The 24,824-nt window shown below is 34.1% G+C and overlaps 1 protein-coding gene across 1 annotated transcript in view; it reads right to left on the reverse strand.

Moving 5' to 3' along the window:
• Positions 1 to 568: 568 nt before the first annotated feature.
• Positions 569 to 24,824, reverse strand: part of LOC126965899 (hemicentin-1) — a 561,675-nt gene continuing 537,419 nt past the window's right edge. The window contains exons 9-17 of the mRNA XM_050809669.1: positions 24,078 to 24,208; positions 18,786 to 18,945; positions 17,258 to 17,361; positions 11,371 to 11,560; positions 8,174 to 8,307; positions 6,850 to 7,030; positions 5,309 to 5,556; positions 2,067 to 2,222; positions 569 to 1,412 (exon numbers count right to left, since the gene is read on the reverse strand). Of these exons, the coding sequence (XP_050665626.1) occupies positions 1,218 to 1,412; positions 2,067 to 2,222; positions 5,309 to 5,556; positions 6,850 to 7,030; positions 8,174 to 8,307; positions 11,371 to 11,560; positions 17,258 to 17,361; positions 18,786 to 18,945; positions 24,078 to 24,208 (1,499 nt within the window). The 3' untranslated portion in view covers positions 569 to 1,217. The remainder of the gene's footprint in view (positions 1,413 to 2,066; positions 2,223 to 5,308; positions 5,557 to 6,849; positions 7,031 to 8,173; positions 8,308 to 11,370; positions 11,561 to 17,257; positions 17,362 to 18,785; positions 18,946 to 24,077; positions 24,209 to 24,824) is intronic.

Genomic DNA, 24,824 nt, shown 5'->3' on the forward strand with positions numbered 1-24,824 from the left:
TAAAAATATCACAATTAATATTTAAATGGATATCAATAAGCTATTTATTTTCTGTAAAATTTACAATAAGAATTAAAAAATTAATTTAACTTCATTAAATATTTAAAAATTATTAAGTTAATTATTCTTTTATTACACTAACAATAAAATTTACAAAACTCACAACCATATCACAAAAGAAATAAATGTAATAACGGTTAAATGTAACATTACATAAAGGAATATTAAATTATTTACAATTTTACAAACAGTTGGTAACAAAATTTATTATTCGTTTAACCTAACTAGAACTTATTAATAATTGGTAACGGTTTCGGCTTAGTTGTAAATTTAATCGGGAACTTTACAGCTTATAGACGAAGTTATCAACTCCGAAATTGTTACAACATCAAAACTATAACAACGTATATGTGCCCATTAGAGGGCCTTATGTGTTATATATTTACAGAATTCATCAACTGTAGTTGCAATCAAAAATCGCATTTTAAAATGGGAGAAAATTCCCGGATGATTTGATTGAAGAGCCATTTATTAATGAACAAATCAATTTACAATTACATTAGTGATTTACTTTGAAATACCACAAAGTGTATTATAATATATTCTTCAATGTTTTACGGCCGTTCCCAATATTCAGTCTATCTCTTACTTGAGATAAAAATCGTAACTATCGTTGACTTTTCAGTCCCAATAAACTTATCGACGGTAACTCCTCATCGGTACACGCTGTCTGTTAATGGGATGACGTATAGCTTACCAGCGATAGAAGTTTGTATTGAAATTGCAATTCACGCGTCCCAATATAAGGCGATATGAATGAGTTATCGGGAATATTGTGACAGCTTCAGATTGTAGAAAGCTAATTACTGACAGTAGAAGGTTGTAATTTATCTCTATCTGTAGATAGTATATTGGGAACGGCCGTTAGATAACAAATATGTTACCACTATTTAGTATGAAAACATGTTTTGCTTACCGTAAACGGAGCTATTTGCAGAGTCGTGTTTGTACAAAATAGGAATCAAACAAAATTGTGATTTCAACATATTATGATCTATCAAATAAAAAGGCTAACTAAAATAATATGGGAATTCCTTATAGACGAATGGGAATATCTTGGCAAAGTAGAAAATGTAAGCTACGTTCACTGCTGTTGCACCGAAACCGTAATGTCCATTTCAAAACACTATTTACATATCCTAGAGCTGGGTCGTCTGTCAAAGGGGCGTGTCTCGAGGTGGATGTCTCGGCATTGCTGTTGGAGTTGGCATCGGTCGTGGTAATGTACGTAGATGTTGCATTGGTATACATCGCTCGCCCATTGGACCCCCGGCAATCCCCGCGCTGGAACCTCGAGGCAATGTACATGATCCACTAGCGAAACCCACAGGTGGAGGAATACCCTGCTGCGTCTGAAATTTTATTTAAATTAACATCTAACGAATACTGTTTGTATAAGATAATTGAAGAGCAAAGTTGAATAATTATTCGATAAAGTGAATTAAAAATCAAGCGAAAGAAAATAAAAACAGAATAAGTTCGTATGTTTTTCAGAGGCTTTGAGTTTACTATCTTCTATAAGAATTTTAAAACTTTGATGGAGTATATGTAAGGGACCTCTTTTTTAACTGCCAAAAGCTGTTTCCATGTGAGCAATAGCCTAATTTCAAGAAGGTCCTCAGTGTCTTCATGGAATCATCTTCCATCTAACCATTGCAGTTTCATTGACTTGATTCACTGAGACCAGTTTTACGTAGGTGGCCATATAGTTCATAATTAACATAAAGAAATCCCGTGAGGCTTTGTAATTGTCCTAACCATCAATTTTGCTCAGGTAAAGTGTTCTATTTCTTCACAAATTTCGTGACGCCTTGTAGGTTTTATATGAATTCGGAAATCACCACAGAAATATTCAGATACAATGCTCATTTCTGAACTAGTTGATCTTTCTCTTTTATATTTTTGCTTACGGTACACCAAACTTCATCGAATAACTTATCTAGTTTCGCTTTGGTTGTTTGCCGTCATCTACTTCAAAATCTCCAAACTCTCTTCTATTATCTTACCGAATTATCCATCATAGTGTGATGCTGCGGCGCTGTTCGAAGAGGACAATAACCCGGTATGCTTCCTCGGACGCCCGCCACACTCCCCCGGGGTATTCTGTTTCCCGGCGGCGGTGATATAGTCGAGACTTGCTGCTGGCGATAATAGTCCAACTGCTGATGTGATAATTATCTTTTAGATATTCTAGATATTCTAGAACACAATAACAAAATATAACAAAAACAATAGCAACGGATATTGATTGTTATATTTTTATAAGATATTATTTAAATTATAAGACACTTAATCAATGGAATTTTTCTCATCAAATTTTGAAAAAGACTGAGGACAAAAAATTAACTGGTGTAAGTACTATTATATGGATTATAAGTAGCAGTTGCCCGTGACTTCACCCGCGTATAATTTCTGATTTCCTATGAGATTATTTTCCTGCTGGAAGGGCAATCAAACTTATCGACAAAAGTCCTACCGCTAGTAAAAACCGCACTTCATAGTTCATACCTGAAGAGGTCGCAATTTACATTTTTTTTGAAATAAAGAGCTGACAGTTTTATTTTTTCCATACTTCCCCGTAAACAAAATTTCGATTTACATATTGTTATAAGCTTCCACGTAGGTACAACTGGTCGGGAATGAAACAATTTCTGAGATGTACATTGGCTAATTTCAAAGTTTGATTCTGGCTTTATAATAATATATTAAATAATAAGATTATCTAGTAGAATAATAGATTGCAGATTAAAATAGTTGGAGCGCCAACTTTGAGGTATAGGATATGAGGTGGTATTCCTGGTGGCTCCAGAGTGTGAAGAAACTCTACAGGAAAATGCACATCATCATCGACCTCGAATACAGTGTCTAAAGGTTAAAATTTTATTTAAAGTAACTAAAAAATTATGAATACTGTTGGCTAAGTCGTTTTTTGGAGAAAGAATAGCTCTTTATGTCAACCATGCAGCGCAATTAACTCCAGATTGAACAATATTGGGGTAGATTCTGTCCGTTAAGCTAGTCAGATCTCTCACAACATGACAAAGATTACTGGAAATGTATATTTTGCATCCCTCTTCCAAAATGTTCCCATCACCAATGTCTGGAAACAAATTGGAGAACACCCATATTTACTTTTGAGGACAAATATTAACTTGATAGATAGTCCATAGAACTGACGACTTAAGGCAAGCCTTCACTTCATCTGCACATGTCCCTCGTGAAACAACATGCAACGTCTATCTGAAGTCACCAGCCAATAGTACCGTGACTCCGCCCATAAGTCGGTTACAATTCCTTATATCTTGGAGAATCCTATTTAGAGTTTAAATACCTTCCTTATGGGCCATAGTACACTCATCCCATACAATAATTTTGGCTTCTCGAAGCAATTTTGCCGTGTTCAGGCTCAAAAGTAATTTGAAAGCAGAATAAGCCGTCTTGCCTCCATCAACAAATCCCTCTTCTAAATGACTAAGTATAACAATTTTATCATCGCAAGGTGTAGGGTATCAAAGGTATTTTAATCATAACGGTACCTATACAAAAAATACCACTACGGCCGAACTTCATAAGACTTTCATCCAACATTTTAAGCCCAATTTCACCAAAAGAGGGTTTTCGTGAAAAATTTCTTAGCTGATACCTACTACCTACCCTAAAAAGGCCTACCAAACTTCAATTTAACAATTAAAACTATATCATATAAAATTTAATTCATATTTAACCACCCTTAAACGGAGATTTTCCAAAATAACGAATAGGTACACCTAAAAAAGCGCGTAAACCTTCCTTAAAGGCTGGCAACGCTCCTGTGATTCCTCTGGGGTTGCAAGAGATTGTGGGCGGCGGTGATCACTTAACAACAGGTGACCCGTACGCTCGTTTGTCCTCCTATTCCATAAAAAAAAAATAGGTATTGATTTTCAGCGTGAAAATGGCACCTGCTATCTAATTGACAGACCTTAGCCCTAAGTAGTACTTACTTACCAACACATAAGTACGAGTGTTTTAACTAAATTATCAATTTATTGTGAGACCACCGAATTGCGAATTCAATACCACAAAAATAAATCGTATTAGCAGGCAGTTAAGTTAGCTATTTCATCATAAGGTGTTGCTAAGATAAACTTCTGTGCTATTATTATTACAATTTATTTTTTATCTTCACGTTCTATAAAATGAATGATACAATTTTGTTTTTATTTTCGAGTGATTTGCCTAAGTACTGGGAAAATATCAAACAAAATACTTGTGCAACAAAATTAATGAACGATCCGGGATTTAACCCTCTGTAGCGCTAACACGCGTTGGGTTAAGGCCACGCCGTGGCAGCGTTAAAGGAAATAAATGCTTTGGTTGATTCCTTCTTGTATAATTATTATAATAGCTGTATGTTATTTATAATCAAGATATTTAATAATTTACTGTATAAATATAAACTTTGGAAACATTTTTTAGTTAAGTAGCAATTTTCTCAGGAGAAAAAATTCTAATTTTGAATCTAAAAATAAAATCAACTTTAATTTTAATTATTTAATTAAACTATGTGTATTCGACAACGTATAACGTATTTTATACGTTAATGTGTCCTAAACAGAGCCAATACGTTTCCCCATTCTTGATTTCGTCTACTGCTTACGGTAGAAGCTCGGTGCTCGGTTTAAGGGGAAAATTTAGTACGTATTTTTCCACACCAACCTTCTCTACTCTTTTCTCTTTGGTTTTTTAACCCTAGATCAAAATTAATTTAAATCAATATCTTTAGATTTATATCATCGTTATCTGCGTCTCTCTGTTTTTCTTTTTTGATATTTTGGTTTTTGTAATTGCTAGAGTACTTAAAAACTTGCTAATATAGCATTGATTGGCTTAACGATTTGGAAAACAGAAGCTTTAGTATACAAAACCGACAACAACAAGCGAAAACATCAAAATTTCCTTCTCATACGATTCAGGAAATTGTCGAGAACGAGAGCCTGATTTTCGAGATATTTTTCCCTCACAATTTTTAGTCTCAGCTCCAGTTATCCTTATCATATTGAATATTGAGTCTTCCTCATAAGCATGACGGCATGTTGTTTTAGAATTATTAAATCTGAAAAAGGCCTTAGCTAATGTTTCTTCTTAAGATCATAGGACACGTTATTTTCGTTCCATTTTTTTTCCATATAACTATTTAGAAGGCACTTATTAAAATTACTAAGAATATGCATCTAATTTATATCTCATTTCAAAATTAACTTCTTACCTGCATATGATCAGTATCTGATGGTATGATGTCAGGATTCCTGTCATCACTTTCACTGTCATCTTTCTCTTGCAACTTGTCAGGTGAGCCTGGCTGCGATGACGTCGGTGGAGCCGACCTGGGCTTCCTCTTCGTGCACCTCTGCCTGACTCCGATCATGAAGATCACCAGAACTACCATGAGGACACTACCTCCACCAACCGCAGCTGACATTGCTCCAGACATTTGGAATGCAGTTCTTGGCAGATCTAAAGTTTAAAAATTAAATTAACTTACGGCTGATCCAAATTTGGTGATCGGCAATTTATACCTTAATTCCTACTATTGGTGTTTTTTTTATGACAATAAAGGACGAGACGAGCAAGACGTTCAGCTGATGGTAATTGATACGCCTTGCCTATTACAATGCAGTCCCGCACAGAATTCTTGATAAACCCAAAAAAAAATTGAGTGGCACTACAATTACGATCGTCTCATTAGCCTAGTAATTTCACTAGATACGGCGCCTTTCAGACCGAAACACAATGATGTGTGTAGCAAGCAGTAATATGTACTACTTTACGGCAGAAATAGGCGCCGTTGTGGTACCTATAATCTAGCCGGCATCTTGTGCAAAGGTGCCTCCCACTGGTTGTAGTCGAATATATTAAAAAGCATTGATTTAATCTGTTTCTAATTGAATCATTCTCTCAACAACATACAAAAATAATGTGATAATAAATAATATTTCCCTATTACACCTTAGTCACGTTTCCTTTATTCAAATAATTGGAGAGTGAAAGGGGCTGAACGCAAAAACTCTTACCCTTTTTTAGTTCCTGCATATATTTTAAGGACTATGTTGGGTCTATGTTTGGACTATGTTTTATCAATATAGTATGTCAAAGCTGCTCGTGATTCTTTTGATATAAGGATATGCTGCATTTTTCAAGTGAATATAAGTTCTTATTATACATAAAATTCTTGTTACTATTAAGACTGACATATTTCTAGGATGAACTAGCTGACTGTACAAAAAGAATCAATAATAAATATATAATATATAGATATTGTCGCATTTAATCCAGTTAATTTTATTTTTTATTTATTGAAGTAGGCGTTACTTTGCGGAAATCCATAATTATACAAATGATTTGAGTTTTCTTTAGTGTTAATTCCGCCAGTATTTGTCTATAAGCAATTCGACACGTGTTTCGCCTCTACACGAGGCATGCTCAGGGCGTGTAGTCTCGCCAAACTCTGGCACGAGACTCAAGTTGCTCCAGTTGCTTACAATATTCTTGGTTCAGATTTGATAGTGCCACTCAGAATTTTTGGGGTTTTTAAGAAATCCTGAGCGGCACTGCATTGTAATGGGCAGGTCGTATCAATTACCATCAGGTGAACGTCCAGCTCGTCTCATCCCTTATTTTCATAAAAAAAGTACGCACCTTTGAGCTGGAAGAACGAAAATGACACCACAATCGTAACAATCGTAAGTGTGGTGTGTGGTGTCATTTTCGTTCTTGCTTTACAGCATAAATACGGAAATAATAACTCACCCAAACTTTTATCATGCACATGATGTTTCTCCGGAGGCCTGAGTGTGCTGGCTCGTAATGGATATGGATCACCTCGGCCTTTCGCGTTATAAGCCAGCACTGCGGCCGCATACGTTCTGCCCGGGACCAAGCCGACTGCGGTAAACCGGGGCACTGCGCTTGACACATTCGCAACTATTTCCTAAGTAACAAAGCATTTGTCTTGGAAAATTCATGGTTGAGGAAATCTTGACGTATTTTCTATTAAGTTCAATAAAATAACTCCTTAAAGCATAGTATTTTCTTTGATTAACGCGAGTTATCCTTTAAAACACTTTTAAAGGATTTAAACGCGTGTTTTTGTAACTGTACATTAGATTTTGCGTAATTTTTTATATTTTTTTTAGTAAGCCTTACGTTTTGTGACCTTTCTAGATCACGATCAGTAACCCCCTGAAAACGTAATTCTAATTTAAGAACACATTTACAATTAAACGCGTTTTAATCCCTTAAAAAATGTGTTATTTTTCATAAAGCATTAAAATTCTGAAATTATCTACTTATATTTTCAATATTAGCATATAATTACTTATTTACTTAATATTGATAGCTAAAATGTATTATTTTGATGATATTTCATTATAAGTGAAAAAATTCATTTATTTCGTAATCATATGGATGTTTAGATGTATTCATGTAAGTTTACGTAAGTATATTGTATTCATTTATAATATGACGACCCCTATATCCCAGTGGTTAGTGACCCTGCCTATTGAGCTAGAGGTGCAAACATTTACATGATGAATATGAATGTTTGTTTCCGAGTCATGGATGTTTAAATGTATTCATGTAGGTTTAAGAAAGTATATTGTATTAAATATATCGTAGTCTTGTACCCATAGTACAGGCTATGCCTAGATTGGGGCAAGATAATTTGTGTAAGAGTGTGCCAGTATCATTATTATTAAGTATATCACTGTCTTGCACTCATAGTATAGGTGATGCCTAGTTGTGTGCATGTAAAGCTCACTTAAAAATAAAATCCTAACTTTTAAGTCAAGTTTTTACTTTCATTTGTACTTACTTGTAAAACAATACCTTTAGATTATTATAAATTAATGCTGTGCAATTTCTCTTAAAGGTGAACACTTTGGAATTATATATAATGTTGTAAGTTTATATTTGTGAATGTATTAATATGTATTCTGTTGCCAAATAAGTGCCTAATAAATAAATAAAAAAAGATAATTTGTGTAAAAGTGTCAATATTTTCATTGTCCTCATAATCACTAACCATTAATTTACCATCGTATCGAATAACAACTAAACATAACTTAAAACTAACCTGTGTTACAATCTCCCGAACTTCGAGAAGAAAAGATTGTGGCATGCCTCCGTTGAAACCTTCGGAGCATCGAACCCCGAATGTCGTAAGTGATGCATTCACAACTGTGCAGTTGTGAACCTGGTCTGGGCGGCCTAAAAACAAAAACCATCATCATGATCTCATCCGAGAGACGTCGACTGCTGGCCTAAGACCTCCCCCCGATATCTCCACGACAAGATCATCTGTCCTTCCTACCTATCAACACTGCGAATTCGTTTGCCTCGGTAGCCTTGCTCAACCCGGGAATTCTTAGCACCCCCCGCAACAAATTATGGTAAAACCCCCTAGAAAAACAATATGACTGACACTAACAGGGGCCACACTAAAAGTTTTTCACTTCTAGGTAATCGGAACTATTTGAATTTAGAATGTTATTTGTGAAACGTTTCAACCTTCTTAGTAATAAAATAAAATAATTGGCGGGAAATCATTTGTCAATTGTTTTTAATCACACATCAAAGTTTTACGTACGCAAAGAAAATGAAATTAAGTCGAAAAGATTTTAGACGATGATTTTTTATAATTTTAAAAGTTTACTCTCTCCGCACACAGTCCACAGTCTTCTGTGCCGCTCGTTTTCAAAATGCTTTTGGGAGAGAAGCACCTTGCTTGAGCACCGTGAGGCGATGGTTTTCTGAATCTGAGATCGGGTTTCTTTACATGACGAATTTCGTGAAGGGCGGCGTTCAACTGCCGCCAACAAAAATAATGTGGCTACTGTTAAGCGGCAAATTGCAGAAAACCCGCAGGTTACCTATGAGACAATTCGAGAACTATTGGGGATTGGTATGAGCCAAATTTAGAAAAATTTACAGGCGGAATAATTAAAAGTTCGGAAACTTTATTGTCATTGGATCCCTCAAGAACTGACAGCGGAGCAGAAGCGGGCTCGCGTGGAATGGTGCTCACAGATGCTAATGAAGTACAACCACGGACGTTCTAATGCTGTTTATGAAAGTGTCACAGGAGACGAAACGTGAATTTATTGTTTTGAACCCAAAAAAAAAACAGCAATTTTGTGAATGGGTGTTTGGAAATGACAACAGGCCAACAAAAGTGAGGCAGACGAGAAACGTTGGTAAAAAAAGATCATTTTTTTCTCAGCTACGGGTCCCATCTGCACAATTCCACTTGAAGATCAAAAGAGTGTTAATGCCGAGTGGTATTCTACCATTTGTTTACCCAGGGTGTTAAAAATATTTCGCGAAAGACGGCCAAAAAGCCGCGTTTTCCTACATCATGAGAACGCTTCTTCACAACGGCCAACAAAACGTCACCCATCCATCCTGCACATAGCCCCGACCTGTGATTTTTGTATTTTCCCAAAAATCAAAGATTTGATGAGAGGTTTCACTTTTACCAATTCCGAAGAGGCAGTGATAGCGTTCAATCTGATCCCTTCAAATCTGAGGTCCTCCTGTTTTAAAAAATGGTTCGATCGCATGAAAAAATGATTGAAATGTAAAGGAGAGTATTTTGAAAAGCAATAAACATAATATTTTGGTTTATAACAAATGTTGTTTTAAGTTACTTTTAGTGTGACCTACGTATAAAAAAAGTATAAAGCATTCAAATTTTAATTGCTTCAGAATTTTTTTATACTTATTATTTACATCCTATGATAGATTAATCCTGTCGAACTGATTATCAAGGCAATTCTGATATTCTATGTTCATTGTATTATCAAATTATTTATGTTAACTAAATTTGGTTTCGATGTGAAGCACTGTTGTAAACTTTAAAACAAATTACCTAACTTGTTAACATCGAAAATCAGTTTGTGGACGAGGCAATCGACATCGTAATTTGTAAGTTGTTCGATTGCGATGAATTCAAAACATGAAAGAGGTTTTGTTTCTTCTCAATGTTTTTTATTCTCCTTTATTCTATAGGAGATGGAGTAACGAGCTAGCTTCTAATAAATTAACGTTAAATTAACTTTTTTCCTACATCATTAAGACCTATTTTAATTCACAAACTTTATATAGTCTTTCAATCTTTTCGAACAAGAAATCTAGCAAGCTTTTTATTTGGCGTTACGTATACATATTTTTTTCAAATCCATCTATCATCCACCACCTATTCGAAAATAATGACTCAGACATAAGAAAAACAGGCAAAAAATATGACAGCGGGCTTCTTTTATTGATTAAAATTTGGAATATAACCAAAAACACATTGTTACGTGTGGAAGGCAGCAGCACCGTAGTGAATCAACGGTATACAATCCTATATAGTAAAAGCCTTACAAATAAACTTGGTATAAAGTTAGTAAGTAAGTATATCTTTATTTGGAACCAACACTACAAATATACGTGAACATTAACAAAATATAATAACAAATAATATGAAAAAACTTATCTAAAAAATTACTATAATATGCCTAATCTAATTAAAACTAACATACATTAAAAACTAAAGTAAGGCTTATTCTATATCAACATAATAAGGTGGTGTTTGCAGTGTTTTGTCCCAAAAAGGTTTGCTACTCAGCATATTAGTTGGGTATCACCCAACACTGATTTTCAGTACCTTCAATATATATTTATATATTTAGTTATAGCTAATAATACTCCACGAATATGCAGAATGTTTACTATATCGTTGACAACACTGTCAATACAATGAGAATTCTTACATTTTCCGAATGTCAAGCAGCCTTGCAAATAAACGCGGGATAATTTATACGTCCGAATATACCAATCATAAGTTGCTCCTCATATTATAAGCTTATTTAGCTATTATCATAAGCTTCTTCTCTCTCAGAGCGCCATTAGTTTCCGAAGCGGCAGTAGTATTTAGTATATTAGAAATGACATCAAAAAGAATTCTAAAGGAATCAATTTTGAGAAAAACAAATGCCTTTTATGCCTTTTAAGTAAAATGTCTATTTGTAAACATTTCGCATATTCTTGGTTTATTCTCAGATGTAACTTTATGCCAAGTTTATTTGTGAGGCCGTATTTGCTTAACACGATGCATTGGTAACTTTACCATTTAAGAATTTACTAACATCTGTGAACAATGGTTAGTTATCACAACAACTAATTGAACAAACATAATATAATAAAGAAAGAAAACTACGCTCACAGCTAATGTAACAAGTAACAGTATGGAATAATTAAAACAATTACAAACTCGACAAAGAAACTAACCTGCCGCAATTATGTGATACACGCACGGAACCCTCTGTTTGCCGATTCTATTATGAGCCCAGCACAATAGAGTTCCGTAATCCATTTCCGTATGTGGCGTATACGTGACTGTAGAGCTGGTTCCCGCGCGGGATATGTAACTATCGCTTACTTCGTTGCTATTTGCTGTATTGTTGAACGTCCAACGGAACTGTGGAAAGAATTCGAGTTACAATTCTGAAATTTTGAACACAGTCAAATTTAAATTTGGAATGAAAATTTTGCCATTTTCAATACATACGACGCTTAACTTTCGTAGTGTTGAATTTAGGCAGCCTACCTCTGCCTCTGTCGTAAATCCTATTACTCAACAGCTGAATATCTAAGTGATCGGACAGCCTGGGACAAGATTATGATTATTTTATAGCAATAGCAATGAAAGTACAATATTGTATATTTTGATTAAAATGAGCACAAAAAATGAATGCTGGGAGAGTTTCTTGCGCCGCTTCTTCTCTCTCAGAGCGCCATTTGTTTCCGAAGCGGTAGTAGTATCTAGTATATTAGAAATGACATCAAAAAGAATTCTAAAGGAATCAATTTTGAGAAAAATAAATGCCTTTTATGCCTTTTACCGAAACTTTCAAAGGAAAAAGCGATTCATTGGGTTGTATGAAACGTGCAGTCTTTGCTAGATTAACAGATGATTGCTATAATCTTGTAAAAAACGGAGATTGTTTTAAGCAATTGTTCGCTTTCAATATAAGCCGGATTAATCTTCGTCGCCAATCGCCATACTGTAATTACTACTGTCACACATGGAGTATTGCTGTCATCTCTGGTCTGGCGCACCCAGTATCAGCTCGATCCATTTGACCGCGCGCAACATAGAGCAGCTCGAATTGTCGGGGACCCGGTGGTCTGTGAACGGCTAGATCACTTGGCATTGCGTAGAGACGTCGCTTTATTGTGTGTCTTCTACCGCATTTATCACGGGGAGTGTTCCGAAGAGCTGTTTAACCTGATTCCTGCGGCCGAATTCCACCTTCGCACGACACGCCACAAGTTAGGATATCATCCCCACCATATGGATGCGGTTTTCAAGGAGCTTCCTTCCTCGTACTACAAAGCTGTGGAATGAACGTCCTTGTGCGGTGTTTCCGGGACGATACGACATGGGTACCTTCAAAAAACACCTTTGCAAGAGAATGTGGGCGGCGGTGATCACTTAACACCAGGTGACCCGTACGCTCGTTTGTCCTCCTATTCCATAAAAAAAATGACTGCACGTTTCATACTAAACTAAATTTCAATTTTTACATAGGCAATCCCGCCTCTTATTACGTAGTATTTACATCCTCTATGAATGTAGGTGATTAGGCTAGGAACATAATATATTATCAAAATACTAAATATGCGTATCGGTACATTATCATATTTTTCATATTTGTACCAATGCAAAAGTTATAATTATTAGCAATCCGTTTATTCACAAATTGATGTGTGATATTTAATACGCGTCAGGAAAGGTTGAATTGAAAACAACAACATAATTAAATTAATTTTAAGTGCACATCAATTCTGTATCATAGAATACCCGAAACAACAGCATTAATGTATTGAACAGAAGGCTTTATGCATTGACCGAAATAGGCAGCGCGGTTAACGCTTACAATTTAAAATGATTTTAAAGCGTTTTGGCAATCACATCCAAAAATAGCAGAGACTATTTTTAACTCTTTTTATTGCGGAATTATTGATTAATTATTTTAATTATTAAGGAAAATATTCAGAGATGAGTTTTTTTTTAATTTTATTTTAAATTAAATAAGTACACTTTTAACTTATTGATATATCTTTCCCAACTTTAACAGTTTGTTGGCAAGTTAATGCGCTTAAAAAACATTTAATTATATGTACATACTTAACAACTACTTACTTTAATATAAACTATTAAGACTTACAACTAAACATTATTAGAATTATTAGTATATAGCATTGTTGAATAAAATTCAGTGAGAGTTATTCAATGCTATTCAACAGCGCATTTTTCATCTTAAATTTAACTGCATTTTTATTTAGTTTGGGAACACTCCTCAGCCACGCTATCTCGTTGTATATGACTGGCACCACATATTCATTCAATCTTTTGCCGTAGTAATTTTTAATCTTTGGAACCTTTAACTTTTCCTCCCTCACGCTTCTGGAGTTATTTTTATTTTTTATAGGAACTTTCAAGCTATCTTTAAAATAAAAATCTATTGCTATTTGGAATTTGGTTTTTAAATCAACAGGTAGTATTTTAGTTTGTGAATATAGTTTTCAATAATCACCTTTACAATTATTTTTATCTTTTTTGCTTACCAAATATTTAATAAATCTGGTTTGCAAGATATATAGATACCTCTTTAGTATATGTATTGTAGGTACGACCATACACACCGACAGCGTAGTTGATAAGCGAATCAACAAACGCATAGTACACAGTGCGAAGTGTTTGTTTATTAGTTACGTACCTTAGCTGATAAAATTTGCTTAAAATAGCTCCCAATTTTATGCATAACGCGTCAATATGTAATTTTAAATTATAGTTCTTATCAACTACTAATCCAAAATATTTGTATTTTTCTACATATTCTATTGCTGAACAGTTACAATTTGTTTTATTTCGGTGTAAACATTCGTAAGAATCGTGAGTGATCAGGTTCATCAATTCTATCAAAAGAAAGAGGTAATTAGTAGCAATCAATTTGGGTTTCAAGCGGGTAAAAGTGCAACAGACCTCCTATGTTCTTTCACTGACGAGGTAAATGCTCACTTAAACAACAAAAAATTTGTACTGGCCCTATTTATTGACTTTTCGCGGGCATTTGAAACATTGCAGCATGAACAACTAATCCAAAATCTAGATGATTGTGGAATCAGGGGTCCGTTGCAGTGCATCAGGGGTCAGTGGTGCAAAAATTATCTCACAAATCGTACATTTACTGTTAAAGTACAAAATACATACAGTGACCCCAAAATGGTGACTGAGGGAACGGCTCAAGGATCAGTCCTGGGTCCCCTACACTTTTTATCGTATGTGAACGATTTGGGAAACTGCCTAAAATACAGCACGTGTTACCAATTTGCAGATGACACTTGCCTTATTGTGTCAAGTAAAGATATCCATAGAGCATGTGAAGATCTTCAGTCTGACTTGGACACGATAACTAAATGGTGTCATGATGCTGGTTTAGTACTAAACATTAGTAAAACTAAGCTCATGATTATCAAATCACCCTACATCAAGCACCCTACACCAAAATCTATAATTTCACACAATCATAACTGTCTGCATGGGCTAGGAACCTGTAGGTGTCCTGCAATCGATATAGTGGATACACATAAATACCTTGGCCTAATAATTGATTCAAAATTCAACTGGAGCTACCACATCGAACACATTAGCAATAAGTTACGCCAGTTCCTAGGTAATATAAAAATATTAAAAAATAGAATTCCCTTTAAAGTAAAAATTATGCTTTATAATTCATTAGCGGAATCCTATATTCAATATGGCCTAACAAGCTATGGCCGTACATATTCCTCATATCTGAAGCAAATATACAATCTTCAATTAAAAATTTTAAAAAATACATTATCTGCAAATATGTTTCGAAAATTAAAACAAAACGAAAATGAAATATTTAAACATTGCAATATCTTGCCCATTTATCATAAAGTTAAGCAAATGCTATTGAGCCAATACTTTTTTAATGAAAAAATAAGATTGCAAAAGTTAGAACACCCTATACAAACAAGAGCCATAACTCAGAACCGGTTGTCGATTCTCCGGGCCTGCAACGTGTACGGCGAACTAACTGCCGATTACCTAATACCTCGCTTGCTAAATGAGCTGCCCTTCAGTGAGCGGCACAATTTAAATACTAAAAACATTAATTATAGAATAAAGGATTACCTATTACATAAATTATAGCAGCTAAGAGAATTTGAACCCGCTAAGTCATATTTATAAGTTATATTTATTCGTTTTTAAGTCTTTTAAAATATTTTCACTGTGTTCATTTAATTTTTAGCATAAGTTGTTGTTGAGTTGTGACGTATTATTAAGTGTTATTAGCATTAGTTGTTAACCTTTGTGTTTTTTTTTAGATGCTAATTTGACTTAGTTTTATATCGGTATATGTAATATGATAAATAAATAAAAAAAAAGTACGTCCTTTTATAGCTATATTATTGTAGTTTACATTTTTTGCCTTTCTGTTGTAGGTGGAAAAAAAAATGCAAATACTTAGTTTTTTTCTAAATTCAATATGATGCTGTTGTCATACGCCCATTATAATATTTTCGAAATCGTCTTGGACTGCCATTTGTGCACTTTTAATAAATAATAGTATAATATAATAGTAATAGTAATAAATAGAATGTTATTATTTCTTGGATCATCTTCTCGTACTCATAAACAAGATTCCTTATTATTTCCTATATTATTTTGGGTGTAAGCTTAACTAATAAATTCCGTCGCGCCAATGAACTACGGTTTGCATATGATATAATATCTCGGTAGAAAAGTTTTAATAAATTTTGCGGTGGCAAGAAAATATAATTTTCATGAGCAGCAATTTTTACATAATTAATTACATTACATAATTTTTAGTTTCACATCTACATGAAAAAAGATGTATGACATAGTTTAAAAAAAAATGTTTTCGAAACCTTCATTCTATATCGAAAACTGTTTATGTTTTGGAAGCGCTTATACGGTCTATATAAAAGGCATAAAAGGGTATATATTTTCAAAACTGATTCCTTTAGAACTATTTTTGATTATCGTGTAACGGTCCTAAATCTGACGTTCGAGTCACAGAGCAGCCCGAGCCTCCGTATAAAAAAGCTTCAGTTCAAAAATATAAAAAAATAACAATAAAATGACAACCATTTCTTTTTTAAAGTCGGTTGAAAATAGTCTCGAAACCAAACTGAATCATAAATATACATACTGTAGAAATAGAAACATTGTGCGAATCACGACATAAACCAACAAATCGAACAAGTTATGACTATGTTTCTATTAGATGTTTTTCTTCCACAAGTTGCTCCTCCAAGTTGTAATCGTATCAGCAAATATTTGTACGAGGAGCACGACACTAAGCAGTTCTTTCATAACTCATTAGTAAGTTTGGAACGTAGATGTAGTATATCTAGAAAGAACTACAGATCGAATAAATCTAGTTTAGTTGTCGGTACATTTTCACTCAGTTGAAATAAGTACTATCGCGCAATAATATTTAAGTATAAACTCTGTTAAAACTTATCAATTTTTATGAAAGAATGAAAAAAGAAAGATGGATAATTTATTCAATTAGGTCAAAATGCTACATATGAATGTCAAAGATTTTACCACCACTTCGGAAAAGTTGGGCTTTAATAAGAAGAAGTAGCGATTAAGTCAATTTAATCCGTATTTACAGTTTTAGCATTTTATATTGTTTTTTATACATTTTATGTAAAATTATGCACCAAAATTACTCTAACTTTTTGACTAGACGTTTCGGTTAAGAGAAACCAGAGTTATTTTAGCTCCATCACATTTTCATTGTTTTGATGATTTAATTTGTGGTGATTATAAAAACAGCAATTTAAGTTACGTTTAGGTACAAATAAAGGCAAATATTATAAGATTCTGAGATGACCAAAAAATTTGGGCTCCAATGTATATTTACTTACCACTCGACAAATAAAACAGACAATGGAACAAAAGTAGTTAATAGTTATAATAAAAATAATTACATTACAGCATTCCATCTAAAGATGGTACATCCAGTTGTAACATTATCTGCGTGCCTCGTCCAGGGACACTAAACAATTCCTCTACAAGTCATTAGTAAGTTGTGAAGTTACTTACGCTAACTTCAGGAGGGTTTGCGTCTACGTGACATGTGATGTGGGCGCGTTCCTGTTTCGCAATCCCGTGAACACGCTGCTGGGAACTTCGGCATGTCGGAGCATCTGTTTCATTGAAACAACATGATTATCGGTGAAAAGAGGATTAAGTTTTCGATTTTATATAGAGCAATGCAATATGATGCACTAAAGACTCATGCATCACAAAAATAATTATATACAAAACCAAATGATATCATTATGTAATACAACAATGACAGACGTCCATACTACACAACTACCATCAGAGTAACTCTTGACATGAAATTAGTAATGTCCTTAGGTTTTTTAATTCCCAGTTAGAATTCACGCCTTTTTCTGAAAGCATCAGAACTGTTCAGGATGTGGCAAGGTGTTTCATCCATTTTGCTATAGAATCAACATTTGGGGACTTTCTGTTATCTTTTCTCAAAGAGCGCACCATCTAAGACAAATTACATTATTATTATTTTTTTTTGTTACAAATTCTAACAAAACTCTCTGAAAATTGTTGGAAATGTTTTCTTTTAGTGGTGTTTGTAAATTAATACATTAATACAATGTTAAGTATTAAAATAGTGAAGTAATTTAAAATAGCAGGTTGGTCGGGACCAACCTTTTCAAACAGAGCGACAGTAGTGTGTAGAATTGGGCTAACGTGGAAAGGCAGCAAATAAAAATATATTAATATCAGAGGCGTAAGAATGTATTAGATATTACAACGCGAGCTATATGCTCAATATAAAATATGAAACAAAAAAAGTGTAACTATGTGTCAGCTCCGACGCACGACTGGAGTTTACTCCTCAAGAACGATTGTCTTTGAACAGGTACTACACTCTAATAGGTATATTATACTACATGCGTAAGCTATCACGCACTATACTGTGTATGCTGGCTACACACAAGTATATATACACACACGTACAACTGAAAAGTGAAAGGTGCGCGAGAAATGATGCTCACCAAAAACGTTACTATCCCATTTGATGAGTAGGTTTTACTCTCCATACTTATCTCATACCGGGCGCCTTATATGAATATCGATTCTTAAGGAGTAAACTCCAATAAACTCCAAAAAACCGATCTGCATTGAAGTAACATTTATCATATCTTCAGGAAATCACCAGAGCACCCCAGCGAAGAAAGGTTTCTTTAGAGCAGAGCAGGTTAACGACATAGATATTGTTAAGATATTATGATAGTCGTTCATTACAAATATTTGGGGTCGTAACAGTTCAGATTCGAGAATCACATCATGTTTACACGAAGATGTCGATGTAAACAGTAATGCTTTGCTTGGAATGTAATGACGACTAAAATACTGAATCAGACAAGATAACATGGTCATAATGTTATGATTTTGTGACAACCTTGTAATAATGTAATAGCCAAAATCAAATCTTGATATTTTTATTACAAAGAAGAATTTCTTCGAATAATCATGTCATGGTTCCCATTACGTAGGAACAAAGTCTTTTGAATTATTATGTTAAAATCTTTATACTTACACAAGACATCTAGATTGAAAGGTTGGCTTTCACCATCTCCTTCGGCGTTGAAACCTACGCAGCTGTAGTTGCCTGCTGTTTTTCTACCAACCCCTTGGAGAACCAAGGACTGGTTGCTGATAATTATACCTTGCCCAACATTATGGACAAGTGGTTTACTCTGCAAAAAAAAGAAAAACAGTTTTGCTTGTATTGTTAATAGTTTATAACGAGTGATTTTAGCTTTTCGACGCCACCATTGAGGTAAGTAAAAAGATTTAATATTTCTACTAGCTTGCGCCCGCGACTTCATCTGCACGGGATTCTATAGTGGGACTTGGGACTTGTGAAATGTATTATTTTAAAATTACGAATTTATAGAATAATAATAACAAGTTTAAAAATACATACTTTGCGTCATACGATGACAATACTTAATATTCCCTATTATTATATCCTGTCTTCCTGTATTTTTTTTATATTAACTGGCTCCGTCGACTGAATATCGACGATTCGGCCAACGTCAAGGTGGAGAGATTTTTTATTTTAATTTAGCTGATAACCTACATGACACTTCATTCTCTGTCTGTTAACTTAATCCGACTGTCTGTATGTGTCCAAGCTTACCTAATAAGTTGGTTCTAGCAATATCAACGTCGTACCATCTTCTATAGATGCACTTACCAAACTTAAAATAGTATAGATTTGTTTTTAATATTTGTACCGGTGTGGTACAAGGTATTATATGTAGTAACTTGTAGATACAATGTGGTTATGTTGCGGAATACTTTTTTTTTAGACAAAATAACATACTACATGGCACGGACTAGTAAAAAAAAGGAGTCCGTGTCACCTTACATATCAGTGTAGCACCAAGTCAAGCCGATTAACGTGTAAATACATAGCCCCACGCACACACTTACACTACTACAGGCCGATAGACGGCCATTATGAGAATTGTCATCGTCTGTGACAGATCAGTTTGCGTCTCAATATTTTTTTTTTAATTTTGTCGTGCGTTGTGAAAAAGTGTAAAAACGATACTTTATAAGTATTTGCGGCCATGTATGATTATTTGAGGGAGAAAAAATTGTGTGACTAGTATCCCCCGTAACCGCACACACACTAGCATAACGGTGCTTCACTTGCTAATATCACGGGGCAGAGTCCTTCTTTTTTTACTCGTCCGTGACTAGTAGATTGTTGTCATGCATTCGTATGCATTGGTTAGTGGTAATGGGCGACTGTGAAGAAGAGATTCTATTATCATTATCTGTGTTAATTATTTAATATTATGCAAAGTAATATTTCATTTTATTCAAGGTGATTTAGCTCATCGCAGTAATTAAAATTATTCCATAACTTACATAAATATAGTACTAGCAATGAAAACAAAACAGATTATACGAGACTATATTATCTTCAAGATAAAATTGACTCAGTTTCTTGACTTCAGGAATAACGATAAGTCGTAACTATGAGACAAAATTAGATTTTGTTACCTTGTTCGTCTTCTTCGAGAAAAATTATATTTGTTTTGTTGTCTGGTATCGTATTAAGAATGCTTTTGAGTGAGTGTGCGAATAATAGGTTTCTTTCTTTATGAAAATAAGGTACGAGACGAGCAGGACGTTCAGCTGGTGGTAATGATACGCCCTACCCATTACAATGCAGTGCCGCTCAGGTTGCTTGAAAAAAATCTGAGTGGCACTACAATTGCGCTCGTCACCTTGAGACATAAGATGTTAAGTCTCATTTGCCCAGTAATTTCACTAGCTACGGTGCCCTCCAGATCGAAACACAGTAATGTTTACACACCACTGCTTCACGGCAGAAATAGGCACCGTTGTGGTACCCATAATCTAGCCGGCTTCCTGTGCAAAGGAGCCTCCCACTGGTGTGTGTACCTTATTAAGTAATAAGCGAAGCAAACACTATAATTGTGTTATTTAAAAGGCATTTATTTTCTCAAAATTTCATTAGAATTCTTTTTAGTGTCGTTTCTAGTATACTAGATACTACTACCGCTTCGGAAACAAATGGCACAATGAGAGAGAAAAAACCGCGTAAGAAACTCTCCAAGCATATACAATACTTATATTTACTTACTTCATATAACTTACTCCAAGGAAGTAAATTATAGCAAAATATTATGTTATAGTTCCATGAAAATAAAGGTTCAGTATTAAAACTTTGCTATAAAAGAACAACAGGCTGTATAGCGAATTGCAGCCTTCAATTTCGTAAGAAATCAAACCTTCGTCAAAACAAAGATAATTTAGATGTCCATTAAAAAACATAGGTAATCTATCAAAGTGTGTAACAATATCAATATCGACGATGACAACATTAGAAATAAAAATAGGGTTGATTAAAATATCAAATTTATAAAAATAGAAAATTTATTGAAGTAGGCGTTACTTTGCGGAAATCCATAATTACCCAAATGATTTGAGTTTTCTTTAGTGTTAATTCCGCCAATACTTGTCTTTAAACAATCCGACACGTGTTTCGCCTCTACACGAGGCATCCTCAGGACATGTTGAGTCGCCAAAATCTGGCACGAGACTCTAGCTTAGCTTCAAAACTCAAATAATTTGGATAAAAATAGAAAAAATTATCTTCTTCTATCACATATTACAGCAATATTCACAGTTATGCTTATGACTAAGATTTAAATATATTCTACTTCAATATTAACCAACACGAAATAGTCTCATAAATTTTGATAACACATGATAACACTGCAATTTCATAAAAAAAGGGCATTTATTTTCTCAAAATTGATTCCTTTAGAATTCTTTTTGATGTCATTTCTAATAACTACTAGATACTACTACCGCTTCGGAAACAAATGGCGCTCTGAGATCTCTCTCAGCTTCTTCTCAGAAGCGGCGCAAGAAACTCTCCCAGCATTCTTTTTTTGCGCTCTTTTCAATAAAAATATACAATATTGTACAGTCATTTCTTTCGCTATAAAATAATCACAATCTAGTCCCAGGCTGTCCGATCATTTAGATATTCAGAAGTGGAGTAATAGGATTTACGACAGAGCCATTTTTTTTATAAAACATTTAAATTTATTTATAGATAATGCCTGAACAGTGGCTGGGACTTTATTATAGAAGTGTATACCCTTAAAGCTATTATGTATCTTATGAAGCATATACAGGAGTTCTTTTCTTTCCTCAATTTCCTCTTTAATATATTTTTATTATTCACACTACAAAAACATTTTTAATTATTTAGTTTTGACAATAAACTGTTACAAATTCAATTCATATTATTGAATTCATCCATATGTTGTTCTGTAAGTAAACAATGGCTTGACCGATTTTGATTAATGTTCGTTTATGATAAGAAAATGTAATTGCAATTTTAGATCTATTGTTAGGTGATGTATATTTCGTTACAAAATAATCCCAATAAAATGTAAAAAACACATTTGTACGAAATTTAAGAAAAAAGTTGTTTTTTGTAGTAAAGGTTACTACAACATACATGGCTTTCATAATGATTCCAAATGTTGGGAATGAATTAACTGACCTCGGGCTATTTCATAATATACAAATGATTTGACCAGTCTCGTGCCAGATTTTGGCGAGACAACACGTCCTGAGGATGCCTCGTGTAGAGGCGAAACACGTGTCGAATTGTTTAGAGACAAATATTGGCGGAATTAACACGAAAGAAAACTCAAATCATTTGCATAATTATGGATTTCCACAAAGTCCGCCTACTTCAATAAATATTATTTCATAATATATTTTTTTTAAACAAATTTACTTGTGACGAAATTTTATTAAAAAAAATATGGGGCCCCCTGAATTTCTAGAGCCCGTTCTTCTCAGATCTGGCATTAATTTTCGAATGGGTGGTAATTGTTGACTCTTAGCATATAAGTTAGAGGCTCCTTAGCACAGAATGCCAGCTAGATTATGGGTATCACAACGGCGGCTATTTCTGCCGTAAAGCAGTGTATTTAGGTTTGAAGGGCGCCGTAGATAATGTAATTACTGTTCAAATGAGACTTGAAATCTTATGTCTCAAGGTGACGAGCGCAATAATTGTAGTGCCGCTCAGAATTTTTGGGTTTTTCAAGATTCCTGAGCGGCACTGCATTGTCAATACACTGCCTCTTGGCAGGGCGTATCAATTATCATCAGCTGAACGTCCTTCTCGTCTCGTCCTTCATCGTCATAAAAAACGTTAAACTTTAAATCCTATTTTGAATTAATATATTCGAATTTGAAATAGTTTTGAAAATGATATATTTGTAATAACGTATAAAGTATTGCTTTATATAAAAGATAAAATCTTAATACATATATAACTGCAGTAGAGTGGACTGAAGGAAGGAAATAATCTGTGCTACAAGAATACAGAGCAAACGAACTGAGTAATATTTGACTTTGATTGATACGAGTACCTAGTTTACGTTATTCCGTTGCAAAACATGTTTTTCTTGGGATTTGTGTATATAAAAAAAGAGTATCTCTTTTCCTTATTTTGTTCTCATCATTATTATAACGTTTCAGTTAAAAAAAAATGTGGTTTTATGAAACCACGGTAAAAGTGAATTTTTTTTTCACATAAATATAAAATGTATATATAAAATTTTCGGAACAATATTAACATTAAACACTGACGAAAACAAACAAAATAGCGTGGAGCACTGGCACAAATGAGTAATAGTCTCTGATACACGGTCACTACACGGTCAGCCGTTGCGAACTATAGGCGCCGCCCGACCGTCACGCGACATGCAACAAACAGACGAAAAACTTTGAGACGATGTAATAAAAGTTTCACTTTTCATCATTTTCATCGTCTCAATCTCACATTAAATTTTAATACTTTTGTATTATTTTAATAGTCACTGTCCACTGTAACAGTTAATTATTCACTTTTATTTCAGTTGACACCCTCCAAAACTATTAATTTAAATCGCATGACTATGAAAACTATACTCATTTAGAGAATAGTATGCCCGAATGAGAATAAATTGCAACAACAAATAGTAATAAAAGCAAATGAGACTTAACATCTTATGTCTCAAGGTGACGAGCGCAGTTGTAGTGCCGCTCAGAATTATTGAGCTTTTCAAGAATCCTGAACGGCACTGCATTGTAATGGGCAAAGCGTATCAATTACCATCAGCTGAACGTCCTGCTCGTTTCGTCCCTTATTGTCATAATAAAAACCCTCATAACCACACATTTAAATCTTCAAATATTTACAATTTAGGTATTAAATAGAAAGTGGTGCAAAGTTCATAAATCGTTCATGTTCTGTCTAGGTATAAATACTTACATTATGCCTCCATTCAACCTTGTAGACGTATGGATGAGCCTTTATGATACAATCAAAATACACATCTGTGCCTTCTCGAATGTTCTTTGGGTCCAAATTGGTGCCCAACCGCACCACAGTTTCAGGGACATCTGTCATACAAATAATTAATTGCCTTTGAGTAACAGTTACATATAAGACGCAATAAAATTGGTTGGACGATCCATTTTGTTCCTGAAACTTCGACAGTTGAAATTGTTGTAATTAAGGGTTTCATCTCCTGTCGGTTTACTGGATTTTATCTTTCACTTTGCTTAGTTTGTTAATACTTATGTTTAAACAAGAAAAACGATTGATATATAGATAATGTTATATTCTCACGGCTCACATAATACTATACCTATATAATAACTAGCGAATTTTAAAAGGAAATAAATCTATATACATAAAAATGAATTGCTGTTCGTTAGTCTCGCTAAAACTCGAGAAAGGCTGGACCGATTTGGCTAATTTTTATTTTTGAATTATTTGTAGAAGTCCAGGGAAGGTTCAAAAGGTGAATAAATATGAAAATTCTCGAAAAAAAATTAATATAAACAAAAATTTTTTTCTTCCTTAAGTTTGATGTGTCTGAACGACGGGCGTTCAGAAATCAAATTGAAAGAATAGTTTAAAATAAATAACTCATTAGAATCTCTAATATATCTTTCTATCTCTCAGGAGGTAAAAAATAAACTTAATTTTAGCTAATAGTTGGTAGATTAACTA

Source organism: Leptidea sinapis, chromosome 9 (assembly GCF_905404315.1).
Source record: "Leptidea sinapis chromosome 9, ilLepSina1.1, whole genome shotgun sequence".
Classification (NCBI taxonomy): domain Eukaryota; kingdom Metazoa; phylum Arthropoda; class Insecta; order Lepidoptera; family Pieridae; genus Leptidea; species Leptidea sinapis.